Source organism: Helianthus annuus, chromosome 5 (genome assembly GCF_002127325.2).
Source record: "Helianthus annuus cultivar XRQ/B chromosome 5, HanXRQr2.0-SUNRISE, whole genome shotgun sequence".
NCBI classification, from domain to species: Eukaryota; Viridiplantae; Streptophyta; class Magnoliopsida; order Asterales; family Asteraceae; genus Helianthus; species Helianthus annuus.
Genome location: NC_035437.2, coordinates 64,720,321 through 64,733,412, shown reverse-complemented (window position 1 = coordinate 64,733,412; position 13,092 = coordinate 64,720,321). Strand labels below are relative to the sequence as shown.

Sequence of the window (13,092 nt, the reverse complement as noted above, 5' to 3'; positions counted from 1 at the left end):
GAGGCTATTCAGAACGCAATGTGATAACAGGTACCTTCCTCATAAATGATGTTTATGCAAGAGTATTGTTTGACTCTAGTGCTGATATGTCGTTTGTAGATAATAAGTTTTGTGAGTTATTGAAATTGCCTGTTAAAACCATAAGTGTGAGATATGAGGTTGAATTAGCCGATGGAACCATAGAAACAGCCTCAACTATGTTAGATGGATGTGTTATATCCATTAGGAACCACTCTTTTCCTTTGTCCTTACTTCCTTTGAAGTTAGCCGGTTTCGATATAGTAGTAGGCATGGATTGGCTATCCCATAATCAAGCTCAGATTGTGTGCAATAAGAAGCAAGTAGTAGTCAAGACTCCATCTGGTGAGCCACTTATCATTCCGAGAGATACCCAGTATGGACTGCCTGAGGAAGTGTCTATGCTCAAGGCATCCATATGTTTAAAGAAGGATTGTGTCATTTATATGGCACAGGTGACTGTTGATGAGCAGAAGCCCAAGGTTGAAGATATTCCAGTCATTTCTGAATACCCCGAAGTATTTCCTGAAGAACTACCTGGTTTACCACCAGATAGGCAAGTAGAATTCAGAATCGACATCATCCCTGGAGCAGCGCCTGTTGCAAGAGCACCTTATAGGTTGGCACCAACAGAGATGAAGGAATTGAGGGCGCAGCTAGATGAATTGCTAGCCAAAGGTTTTATTAGACCTAGCTCGTCTCCTTGGGGAGCGCCAATCCTATTTGTCAAGAAGAAGGATGGGTCGATGCATCTATGCATCGATTACGGTGAGCTTAATAAGGTTACTATCAAGAATAGGTATCCTTTGCCCAGGATTGACGATCTGTTCGATCAGCTACAAGGGGCAAGCTACTTTTCTAAGATTGATTTGAGGTCAGGCTATCATCAATTGAAGGTTAAAGATGAAGATGTACACAAGACTGCGTTTAGGACTCGCTATGGTCATTATGAGTTCCTAGTGTTGCCTTTTGGGCTCACTAATGCGCCTCCCGTATTCATGGATCTCATGAATCGCGTATGCAAGCCCTATCTAGATAAATTTGTCATCGTCTTCATCGATGACATCCTCATCTACTTGAAGAGTCAAGCTGACCATGAGAAGCATCTCGCAACTGATCCCGCCGGAACGCCAACAAGAGGTTCTCGAAAGATTGGACCGATGTGAGCGGGATATTCAAGCGGAGCGCAGAAACAACCGAGGCTTCTTCAAGGGGTTATCAGACCTGATCAAGGGGAAGTCCAAGAGAAGGGATTATTGAAGATCCTTGTTTGTTTATTTATTTATGTTGTAATCAAGTCCCTGCATGGACTTTTGTTTCTGTACTCAGCCCCTGCGTGGGCTTGTCTTTTTGTATTCTGCCCCTGCGTGGGCGTGTCTTTCTGTTAACCCCTGCGTGGGTATGTTTGTTTGTTTGTTTCGCCCCTGCGTGGGCATGTTATTTTTTAAAAGTCCCGTTTAGGGCAAAATTTGTATTTGTTTGAATTAGTAATGGAATAGTTTAATTTAAGTTTTCATAATTGTTGTTAATTATATGCATAAACATAGAACATAAAATAAATGAAAATAACATTCCTATTAAAAGATCTACCATTATAATAAAATGGCAAAATCTAAAAAGGACAGGACCTAGCCATGTGTCATCTTAAGACAGGGCCAAGATGGTAGTTCCATAATTAGATTCAGATCCATATAAACATCTCAATTTAGGATTGTTCTGCGATAAATATTAAAAGAATCTTAAAGGTAAAACCTAGTCTATATGTCGTTGCAGACATGGCCAAGATGGTAAAACCTACACAAAAGATTCCAATTCTTGTTAACATCTGAAAGCATGTTAACACTCTTGGCAAAATGTGATTCGCTAAAATCACATAACCATTCCTTAGGGATGAAGTGCCTACGGGCTATAATTAATGTCCCTTGAGACTAAAGACAGTAATAGCCTACAACTCCCTTTCTAGAAAAGGTGATGAACTTTGATTCAAACCTTAATACCTCGATTCTGTAAAAATCCTGGTTTATAAATTAAATCTGTCTGTATGACTAAGCTTTTTGTGCTATTATTATTAAATTATAATAAAGGATTGTAATAAAGGTCCTGAATATATAAATAATTAACAAATTAACCAAAATGGCTCTTAAAACCGTGGTTAATAAATTATAAAATACTGTAAAACCTTCTAAATAAACCTTGTCAATTATTTCTTTTATGTAGCAATTAAAGCTACATGACTAGGTCAGAAGAGGTAAACAGTCATCCGGTGGAAAACCATAAAAACACTAAGATACATGTGACCGGAGCAGAACTACAAGCATTAGTAGATAATGCTGTTGCAAAAGCTATGGAACGACAGTATAGTGAATCTAGCGGGACTCAAAGCAGAACCCTGTCCACACCGCCCTTTAAATCTGTCCCTAAAACTCATTCGGAAGCCCATAGCAAACCACCCTCTATCCAACCTAAGCCAAGAAAGATGATGTTCAACATTCCTCAAACCAGCACAGTGTTCCATCTAAGAGAATTGTGCTAAATCAGGAACCACGTGTTAAAGGTTGCACTTATAAATACTTTATTTCTTGCAAACCTCGGGATTTTACGGGGGAAAAGGGGGCAGTGGATTGTATGATGTGGTTGGATGAGATAGACACTGTGGTAGATATCAGCGGTTGTGCTGAAAGGGATATTGTAAAGTTTGTATCTCAGTCTTTCAAGGGTGAGGCCCTAGCCTGGTGGACGTCGTTGATTCAAGCTACTGGGAAGATTTCATTGTATAATCTAACATGGGATCAATTTGTTACTCTCGTCAAGGAGAACTACTGCCCTCAGCATGAGGTTGAAAAGATTGAGTCTGATTTCCTATCTCTGGTTATGAAAAACCTAGATTGCCAAGCCTACCTTACGAGCTTCAACACAATGTCAAGATTGGTTCCTTATCTTGTGACCCCGGAACCCAAAAGAATAGCTCGTTTCATTGGGGGTTAGCCCCAGAAATTAAGGCAAGCGTGAAGGCCTCTCGGCCGGCTACTTTCAGATCTGCAGCTGACATATCTTTGTCCCTCACTCTGGACACGGTCAGGCAGAGATCGCTGAGGAACACTGATGCTGAGAAAAGGAAGCGTGAGGATGACAACTCACGGCGGTCAGATAAGAAGCGTAAGGGAAGCAATGACCATAAAAAAGGGTCCTGGATCTAAGAGGGAGGGTCTGCAGACGGGTGATAAGTCCAAGTGTAAAATCTACAAGAAACACCACTTCGGGAAGTGCAGATATGAGTCGAAATCCCAGTCTCAGCCAAAGGCATGTGGGATTTGCAAATCTTCTGAGCACAAGACTCTCGACTGCAAGAAGATAAAAGATGCAACGTGCTACAATTGCAACGAGAAAGGGCACATTAAGTCCAATTGCCCAAAGTTTGCGAAGAAGACTAAGGAGGGAAAGAAGAACAATGCTAGGGTCTTCCAGATGAACGCTCAGGAGGCTATTCAGAACGCAATGTGATAACAGGTACCTTCCTCATAAATGATGTTTATGCAAGAGTATTGTTTGACTCTAGTGCTGATATGTCGTTTGTAGATAATAAGTTTTGTGAGTTATTGAAATTGCCTGTTAAAACCATAAGTGTGAGATATGAGGTTGAATTAGCCGATGGAACCATAGAAACAGCCTCAACTATGTTAGATGGATGTGTTATATCCATTAGGAACCACTCTTTTCCTTTGTCCTTACTTCCTTTGAAGTTAGCCGGTTTCGATATAGTAGTAGGCATGGATTGGCTATCCCATAATCAAGCTCAGATTGTGTGCAATAAGAAGCAAGTAGTAGTCAAGACTCCATCTGGTGAGCCACTTATCATTCCGAGAGATACCCAGTATGGACTGCCTGAGGAAGTGTCTATGCTCAAGGCATCCATATGTTTAAAGAAGGATTGTGTCATTTATATGGCACAGGTGACTGTTGATGAGCAGAAGCCCAAGGTTGAAGATATTCCAGTCATTTCTGAATACCCCGAAGTATTTCCTGAAGAACTACCTGGTTTACCACCAGATAGGCAAGTAGAATTCAGAATCGACATCATCCCTGGAGCAGCGCCTGTTGCAAGAGCACCTTATAGGTTGGCACCAACAGAGATGAAGGAATTGAGGGCGCAGCTAGATGAATTGCTAGCCAAAGGTTTTATTAGACCTAGCTCGTCTCCTTGGGGAGCGCCAATCCTATTTGTCAAGAAGAAGGATGGGTCGATGCGTCTATGCATCGATTACGGTGAGCTTAATAAGGTTACTATCAAGAATAGGTATCCTTTGCCCAGGATTGACGATCTGTTCGATCAGCTACAAGGGGCAAGCTACTTTTCTAAGATTGATTTGAGGTCAGGCTATCATCAATTGAAGGTTAAAGATGAAGATGTACACAAGACTGCGTTTAGGACTCGCTATGGTCATTATGAGTTCCTAGTGTTGCCTTTTGGGCTCACTAATGCGCCTCCCGTATTCATGGATCTCATGAATCGCGTATGCAAGCCCTATCTAGATAAATTTGTCATCGTCTTCATCGATGACATCCTCATCTACTTGAAGAGTCAAGCTGACCATGAGAAGCATCTCCGTTGCATTCTTAAGCTGCTTCACCAGGAAAAGCTTTATGCCAAGTTTTCAAAATGTGAATTCTGGCTTCGTGAAGTCCAATTTCTTGGACATGTTGTTAGTGAGCGTGGTATCCAAGTAGATCCCGCTAAGGTTGAAGCTGTCATGATTTGGCAGGAGCCAAAGACGCCTACAGAAATTCGCAGCTTCCTAGGACTAGCAGGATACTACAGGCGATTTATCGAAAACTTCTCAAGAATTGCAGCACCCCTGACTTTACTCACCCGCAAGAATAGCAAGTTTAACTGGGGGCCTAAGCAGCAAGAATCCTTCGATATTTTGAAGCAGAAGTTGAGCAATGCTCCCGTATTGACATTGCCTGATGGAATCGATGAGTTTATATTATATTGTGATGCATCACACACCGGGATGGGATGTGTGCTTATGCAGAAAGGCAAGGTCATTGCCTATGCTTCACGACAGTTAAAGGTGCACGAGAAGAATTACACCACCCATGATTTAGAGTTGGGTGCCATTGTATTCGCACTAAAACTGTGGAGGCATTATTTGTATGGAACCAAGTGTGTGATCTATTCTGATCACAAAAGCCTTGAACACTTGTTTAATCAGAAGGATTTAAACATGAGGCAGCGACGTTGGATGGAAACTTTGAATGATTATGATTGTGAGATAAGATACCATCCAGGCAAGGCAAATGTGGTTGCCGATGCCTTAAGCAGGAAGGAAAGAGTGAAGCCTATAAGAATCAATGCCAAGAGCATTGAGATAAAGAATAGTTTGAATGAAAGGTTGTTAGCTGCATAAAAGGAAGTTGTGCTAGAGGCTAACTATCCTGATGAAAAGCTAGGAGTAACTGAAGAGCAGTTATCCTATGGCAAGGATGGAATCCTAAGTTTAAATGGGCGAATATGGGTTCCAGTTTATGGAGGACTTCGGGATGTCATCCTCTAGGAAGCCCACAGTTCCAAATATTATGTTCATCCTGGAGCTGATAAGATGTACCAGGATTTGAAGGCAAATTACTGGTGGATAGGCTTGAAGAAGTCTATAGCTGCCTATGTAGCTAAATGTTTGACATGCGCTCAAGTCAAAGCTGAACATCAAAAGCCGTCAGGTTTGCTACAACAACCTGAAATTCCCACTTGGAAATGGGAAATGGTGACAATGGATTTCATCACCAAGTTGCCAAAGACAAAGAAAGGAAATGATACTATATGGGTGATAGTAGATAGGCTGACTAAGTTAACACATTTCCTACCCATTAAGGAAACCTATAGCTCCGACATGTTAGCCCAATTGTACGTAGATAAGATTGTATCGCTGCATGGTGTACCGGTATCTATTATCTCGGACAGGGATACTAGATACACATCACATTTTTGGAAAAGTTTCCAACAGTCCTTGGGCAAGCGCTTAAATTTTAGTACGGCTTACCATCCTCTGACAGATGGGCAGAGTGAACGTACCATCCAAACTCTGGAGGACAAGCTACGTGCATGTGTAATTGATTTAGGTGGTAGTTGGGATAACCACCTGCCGTTGGTCGAGTTCTCCTATAACAATAGCTACCATACGAGCATTCAGACTGCGCCTTTTGAGGCATTATATGGTAGAAAATGCAGAAGTAGGGGAAGCTCAGTTATCAGGACCTGACATCGTCTTTGAAACAACGGACAAGATTGTCCAAATTCATGACTGTAGGTCCCCTTGATGTATGGATCTTCACAGAATTGTCAATCTAATCAAGAGTGCGGAATCCTCTTGATCAGAATAAGCAGAAAACGTGTAGGAACAGCAAATCACTTTCAAACTGGGTTTCTATTGATTATCAATCACAAGGAATTACAATCAATCTAAACCCTAACAACCAAATTCGTCCAAGCTAAGCTCTCATGAAATTGCTCTCTCACAAATACTGTTTTGGCTGATTAACCTAAACCCTAAAGCCTAACCTTGTTTATATAACACAAGGTTTACAAGTTGGACTAGGGTTTCCTACATGGGCAAGGCCCAAATCGTCCCCCCTAGACCCAATGTGGGTTTTGTTTAGCCCAAACTCAATTGTCTCACTAATACGAAGCTAAACCCGCTAACCGTTTATCGATTAACTAATTACAAGATATCCAAAGACCAAATCTAAGCTGTTGTCACAGAATATGCACCAACAAACTCCCCCTTGACAATAGCTTCATAAAAAACTTTGTCTTTAGCCTTCTTGCAATCTTCATGCTGTCTTGCACTGTCATTGGTCTTTGGATAGCTTCAGCTTCAATAGCTTCTGTCAGCAACAGACTCCCCCTAAGCTGATGCATCCAATCACCAAATCTTCAACACGTTAGCACTTGAGTAAACTCCAGTTTAGCATTTGCACAACAATCTTCAAACTCTTCAATCTTGTCTGCAATATAGAAAGGAGGTTCTACTATGCATCCAATCAAACTCTCATATTCACAGCAACTTCTCAGCAACATACTACTTCAATCTGTTTACTATAAAACAAACATCTCGAGAAACCATAAGAATTTTTCAACAAAGTTAAATAAATTATTATTTTTCAAGAGATAGTTAAACTGTATTACAGATTAAGCATTTTCAACTTCATCACCAACACGCAAAACTTTTTGTTCAACACACAAGAACCTGCCTGATTTAAAATTTTGAACTCACTTTCTAACACAGTCTCCCCCTATCGGTAACAATTCCTCCACGAATAACAGTTTTCGTTCGTTAAGAATTTTAAACAGAAAAAGACACTATTTTTGGATATTTTATATTTTCTGAAAGCAAGTAAATAACAAAACAATAAACACTCTATTTTTGTGAGAATCACTGGTAAGAAGATCATATCAGCACAATCAAACTGTTTCACACAATTAGATAATTCTTTATTTAATTTTTAGTGAAAAAGCAGTTCAAGACGATTACCAGTATGTTTGTCCACTTAAACAAAATGCATGAACATTTCAAGTACCATTACCGTATGATACGTTAAGGTAATTTTATTTACTGAAATACGAGCGTGTCCCACTTCAGGATATACCCCCGCGATGAAGGTATGCACAAAGATTCATCGTAGTAGGTGAGTATACTGAATTCATCCGTTTTATTTTTCAACGATAGATAATTGGTGAACAGGTAAGTACTTCCGTACAGTAAAGAGACCAAAATATCTTATCGAGGGCTATGACAAATACCATTTTTTTGGTACGATTTATGCTTTTTGCACTTTTTGAATGACTCTCTATGAGAGCTTCTTCATGTTCAAGGTTTTGGCATTTTTAGCTCTTTTAAGATATCCTTGTTGTGCCTAGGTCAGCATGTATCTGGATGCAGCAGAAGGACACCCCTGATATCCCCAGATGAAATAACAGTATAAAGACCTAAAACCTCAGATTTTGGCAATCTATCAACGCAAGATTTAAGGTCATTAAACCATACACCACTGATGTGTTCCCCACTCATATTCAGTTCATTTAGGTTTATATCACATTGGTAAGTTGATTATTTCATGCTTTTCGCCTACTGGTACATCATATGATGAAGCTGTTATCACACTTAAGCAATTTAGGTTCAATTTCAGTGTGACAGTCTAACTTGCTGATGTACTACAATTTCTTCTTTTTCACATAGTGATAACTCATTTTTGATTTTCTATTTTTTATGTTTTTGATTTTTCAATTTTTTTTATGTTTTTGATTTTTCAATTTTTTTTTATTTTTGATTTTTAAGAAAAGCAGTAAACTATTTAGAAAAATTCTTATGAAAAACCAGTTATTTAGGATTCCTCATCCCGTTGAGTTCGACTAAATGTTCAAAGCGAGCCCTGTCAAATGCTTTAGTATAAACATCTGCCAGGTTATCTTGTGTGTCGACTCAGCACTTTTAACTTCAATTTAAATCATTTAATATATATATATATATATATATATATATATATATATATATATATATATATATATATATATATATATATATATATATATGTCAACAATCTCACATCCCCCGCCATGTGCCTAGAGCAACCACTATCAACATAAGTTGATAATCCTCCTTAGCAGCTCCTGCACACACACCAACTAAGAAATTAGTTAGATTGGGGGGACCCAAGCCTTAATGGTCTTGGGTCGTCCAAATTCACCAACCACTGTAACATCCATCCAATATCCATTACTCCTAACTGGAGTCTTGGATCTCAGACCTGTTGATGGAATTTGATTTTGATTTCTATAAGGTCTCTTGTCACACCCCCAAAATCCACACGCGGAGTACCACCGCTTGGAGGCGTGACTGACCAGGATCAAGCCATCAATCATATTGAACATAGCATAATTTAAATAAATAAAATAATTCGTTAAAACCCAACTCAATATAATTGATGTTCTAAACCAAACATAGTATCAATAGCGGAAGCATAATAATGTAAACCCAAAGTAAATCATAAGTTCAAATATTCGAAACGTTAAACATAGTATTCACGATTCATTGCCCACAACGACCCGCTCCTCCAGTGCAAGCTCCAAATGTACCTATGGTCCTGCAAGGCATGTAGCAGAAGAATCAACAAAATGGTTGAGCGAGTTCACAGTAAGTAAATGTATAACAGTATATATATCAGGTGATTCTACTGGGCCGATAGCAAGTTCTATTAGCGGGGGCTTCCCATGTTAGTGAACCACTAGACTATCCGTACTATCCCTGTTCTTCACATCCGAGAACAGTTGCGCGTATGGGGTGTACGTAGGTTTTACGTACGTATCCTTCAGAACCGAGGATAGGAGACGCGGGTGTGTACGCGGGTTTCGCGCACGTATCCTTCGAACCGAGGATAGAAGTAAACAATGCGTACACGTAGGTTTTACGTGCGTGCCTGACATCCGAGGCAATAATTGGCATAAGTCCACGTAGGTTATACGGAAGTGTCCTGACATCCGAGGACCATGGTAGATAGTCTAGGAAAGCATAGTATGAGTACCTTTTTAGTCATCATCAATCCTTTATCCCATTCCCACAACCCGGGAATCCCATGCCTTAGTAAAAGTGTGAACTCACCTTGGGTTTGCTCGGTATGCTAAGTATGTGCTCAAAGTAAATCAATCACGTCCTAGGGTATGCACGTATACACAATCAGTTTATATCCAAGTTGTTCACGTATAGGCATCATTACAGAAGTACTAGCATGTATTCGTTATCACATAAATCATGCACCTCACTTAACAACAGTTAACTAATCCAGTCAACCTTTAACAGAGTTAGTTACTGTGCAAAATAACCATGTTGGCGAAACAAGGATTTTTGGCGAAACACATAAATTGGCGAAACACAGGTTGACGAAACACATTGTGTTTCGTCAACTACTCTTTGACTAATCAAATTTCTATTTCGTTAATATCCTTGGCGAATCACGTTTTCTATTTCGTCAAACATCCTTGGCGAAACACGTTCTGTTTCGTCAAGATCCCCTTTGGCGAAACACACTTTTGTTTCGTCAAAGACAAAACTGTTTTACTAAATAATCATGTTACAAGACTCAAGTGGCCGACATAAATAATCACCGCCAAATGCTATAGGGCCAATCACATTTTTTGTCAAATGACTTGAGATGCTCACGTGAAAGGTTAGCCATTTTTATCATTTGGTTCTTTAATATTAGTGGGCCAAGAAAGTAACCAATACCCCTTTTTGAGCCGCCCTATCCCACCTATCGGAATCCTTGGCCGCCTAATAATAATATTAGCCAAATAAGTGAGGTGGTCATGTGCATTGTTAGCCGACTGTCACACTGTTCGGTTAGCCGTCCCATCCCTCCAATCTCACAAGTGTATGACATGAAAGATAACATCTTAACACACACACATATTACACATTACTGACATTGAATCATAAAGCATGTGCCACACTATTTCATATTAATCATTACACCCAACAATGGCATGTTAGCATTGGACCAAACTAATAAATAGTCTGCAAGATTATCACATGAAACATGGCACACATAATCACATCCACCGATTCCCACATATCTACTGACAATATCATGCAAGAATGAAACTTAAGGGCCGATGATTGTTTAAGTTCTCATACTGTGATTGGACCAACATGTGCACTAGCCGTCATCTTATGCCATCAATAATTATTACCCTAAACAAGTCACCATGATCAATACTACATTAACTATTATATTCGGACATTGAGAAACGACAAACACACAGGCGATACATGATGATCAAATAATAAACGTAAGGTAATAATTAACACTAACCACAGAGAATGAGGAATTGAAGTTTACGAAGTAACCAGGTTGCCGTCGCTTAGATGATAAGCCCTAGGGTTTGAGAGTTTTCTTTTGTAACCGTTTTATGTGCACCTCCTAAATTAATATAATCACGTACAAGGGTTGGGCCTATGTTGGGCTTGGCGAATCAGATGGGCCAGCGAATCACCATCTGTTTCGTTGAGCTTGGAGTTTGACGAATCAAGCTTGTGTTTCGTCGGGATTGAGATTGGCGAACCACTTGATCCGTCGAGTTTATTCATGTGCTAAACGATCTAAATTTTCTAAACAAGTTCCACATTATAACACCATACAAGTAGCATGTAATAATCACAACACGTATCACCTAATTACAACATGTACAGTCAAAGTCAATGGTCAAAGTCAACGAGCATTGAATACAAAATGAAAGTCAAAAGTTCGAGTTGTCACATTATCCCCAACTTGAAAGAAATTTCGTCCCGAAATTTGGTACGTACTCACTGAGGAAGCTAGATAGGTTGCATCGTTCACTGGTTTTCCTGGGGTGTCACATCCTCCCCCCGTTGATCTGGAATTTCGTCCCGAAATTCCGTGATAGTAGCTTCAGCCTCAGCAGTAGTTGTATTGGTTCCGAATAACTGGGGATACTTTTCTGTCATCTGGTCTTCGCGTTCCCAGGTGTACTCTGGGCCACGTCGGGAGTTCCAACGAACTCGAACAAGAGGGATTCTCTTGTTTTTGAGGACCTTAACATCCCGGTCCGTGATTTCAACTGGCTCCTCGACGAACTGCAACCGCTCGTCAATAGTGAGTTCCTTAAAAGGAACTATGAGGGTCTCATCTGACAGGCACTTCTTCAGATTCGACACGTGAAAGACATTGTGAACTGCACCGAGTTCAGCTGGTAGGTTCAACTTGTAGGCTACTTTGCCAATCTTTTCTATGATTTCGAACGGTCCAACGTACCGCGGGATTAGTTTGCCCCGTTTGCCAAAACGAACCACACCCTTCCAGGGTGAAACTTTAAGTAAAACCCGGTCCCCGACCTGAAATTCCAATGGCTTTCTACGCTTGTCCGCGTAGGCTTTCTGACGGTCGCGTGCTGCCGCCATGCGTTGTCGTATTTGTGCAATCTTTTCCGTAGCGTCCACTACAATCTCTGGACCCGTAATCTGACTATCCCCCACCTCTGCCCAACAGAGAGGTGACCGGCATTTACGTCCGTACAATGCCTCGAATGGAGCGGCTTGTATGCTGGTGTGATAACTGTTATTGTACGAAAACTCCACCAAAGGGAGATGCTTTTCCCAGCCGTTGCCGAAATCGATAACACATGCCCGAAGCATGTCTTCAAGAGTTTGAATCGTTCGCTCAGACTGCCCATCCGTCTGAGGATGATATGCTGTGCTCATGTCTAATCGTGAGCCGAAGGATTTATGCATCGCTTGCCAAAGTTCTGACGTGAATCGTGCATCCCGATCCGAAATGATGGAAGTGGGCACTCCGTGCCTCGAAACAACTTCCTTAAGGTAGATGTCTGCGAGAGTGGAGAACTTATCCGTTTCCTTTATAGCTAGGAAGTGTGCAGACTTGGTGAGTCGATCCACGATCACCCATATAGTATCATTCCCACGCTGAGATCTAGGTAAGCCCGTAACGAAATCCATGGAAATTTCTTCCCATTTCCATTGTGGTATTCTGGGTTGTTGAAGTAGACCCGCTGGTTTCTGATATTCCACTTTGACCCTTGCACATATCAAACACTTGCCAACATAAGTAGCGATGTGGGCCTTCATGCTAGGCCACCAATATGTTGTTTTGATATCGTGGTACATTTTGTCCGACCCTTGATGTACCGAGTAGCGTGACTTGTGAGCTTCGTCCATTACCAGCTCGCGTAAACCGCCATAAAGTGGGACCCAAATACGCCCCGTTACATAGTAGGCGCCGTCTTCTTTTTGTTCCATTCGTTGCCTTGAACCGCGTAAGGCTTCAGCTGTGACGTTTTCGGGTTTCAGAGCTTCCATCTGAGCAGCTCGTATCTGAGAAGGAAGACAAGACTGGATAGTAAGCTGTAGCGCTCGCACGCGCTTCGGTAGGGTGTCTTTCCGACTGAGGGCGTCAGCCACAACATTGGCCTTGCCGGGATGGTACTTGATGGCGCATTCGTAGTCATTCAGTAGTTCAACCCATCTTCGTTGATGCATGTTCAAATCC

General features: G+C 41.0%; 1 protein-coding gene across 1 annotated transcript; it reads left to right on the top strand.

Annotated features, from left to right (window-relative positions):
• The first annotated feature begins 3,144 nt into the window (after positions 1-3,144).
• LOC110943124 (zinc finger protein GIS2-like) lies at positions 3,145-3,519 on the top strand. The gene has a single exon (XM_022184880.1). The coding sequence runs from the start codon at positions 3,145-3,147 to the stop codon at positions 3,517-3,519; it is 375 nt and encodes a 124-aa protein (XP_022040572.1).
• The last annotated feature ends 9,573 nt before the right edge of the window (positions 3,520-13,092 follow it).

Excerpts from the sequence above, each read along its gene's own strand:
- LOC110943124 (XM_022184880.1), top strand. The coding sequence starts at position 3,145 with ATGACAACTCACGGCGGTCAGATAAGAAGCGTAAGGGAAGCAATGACC.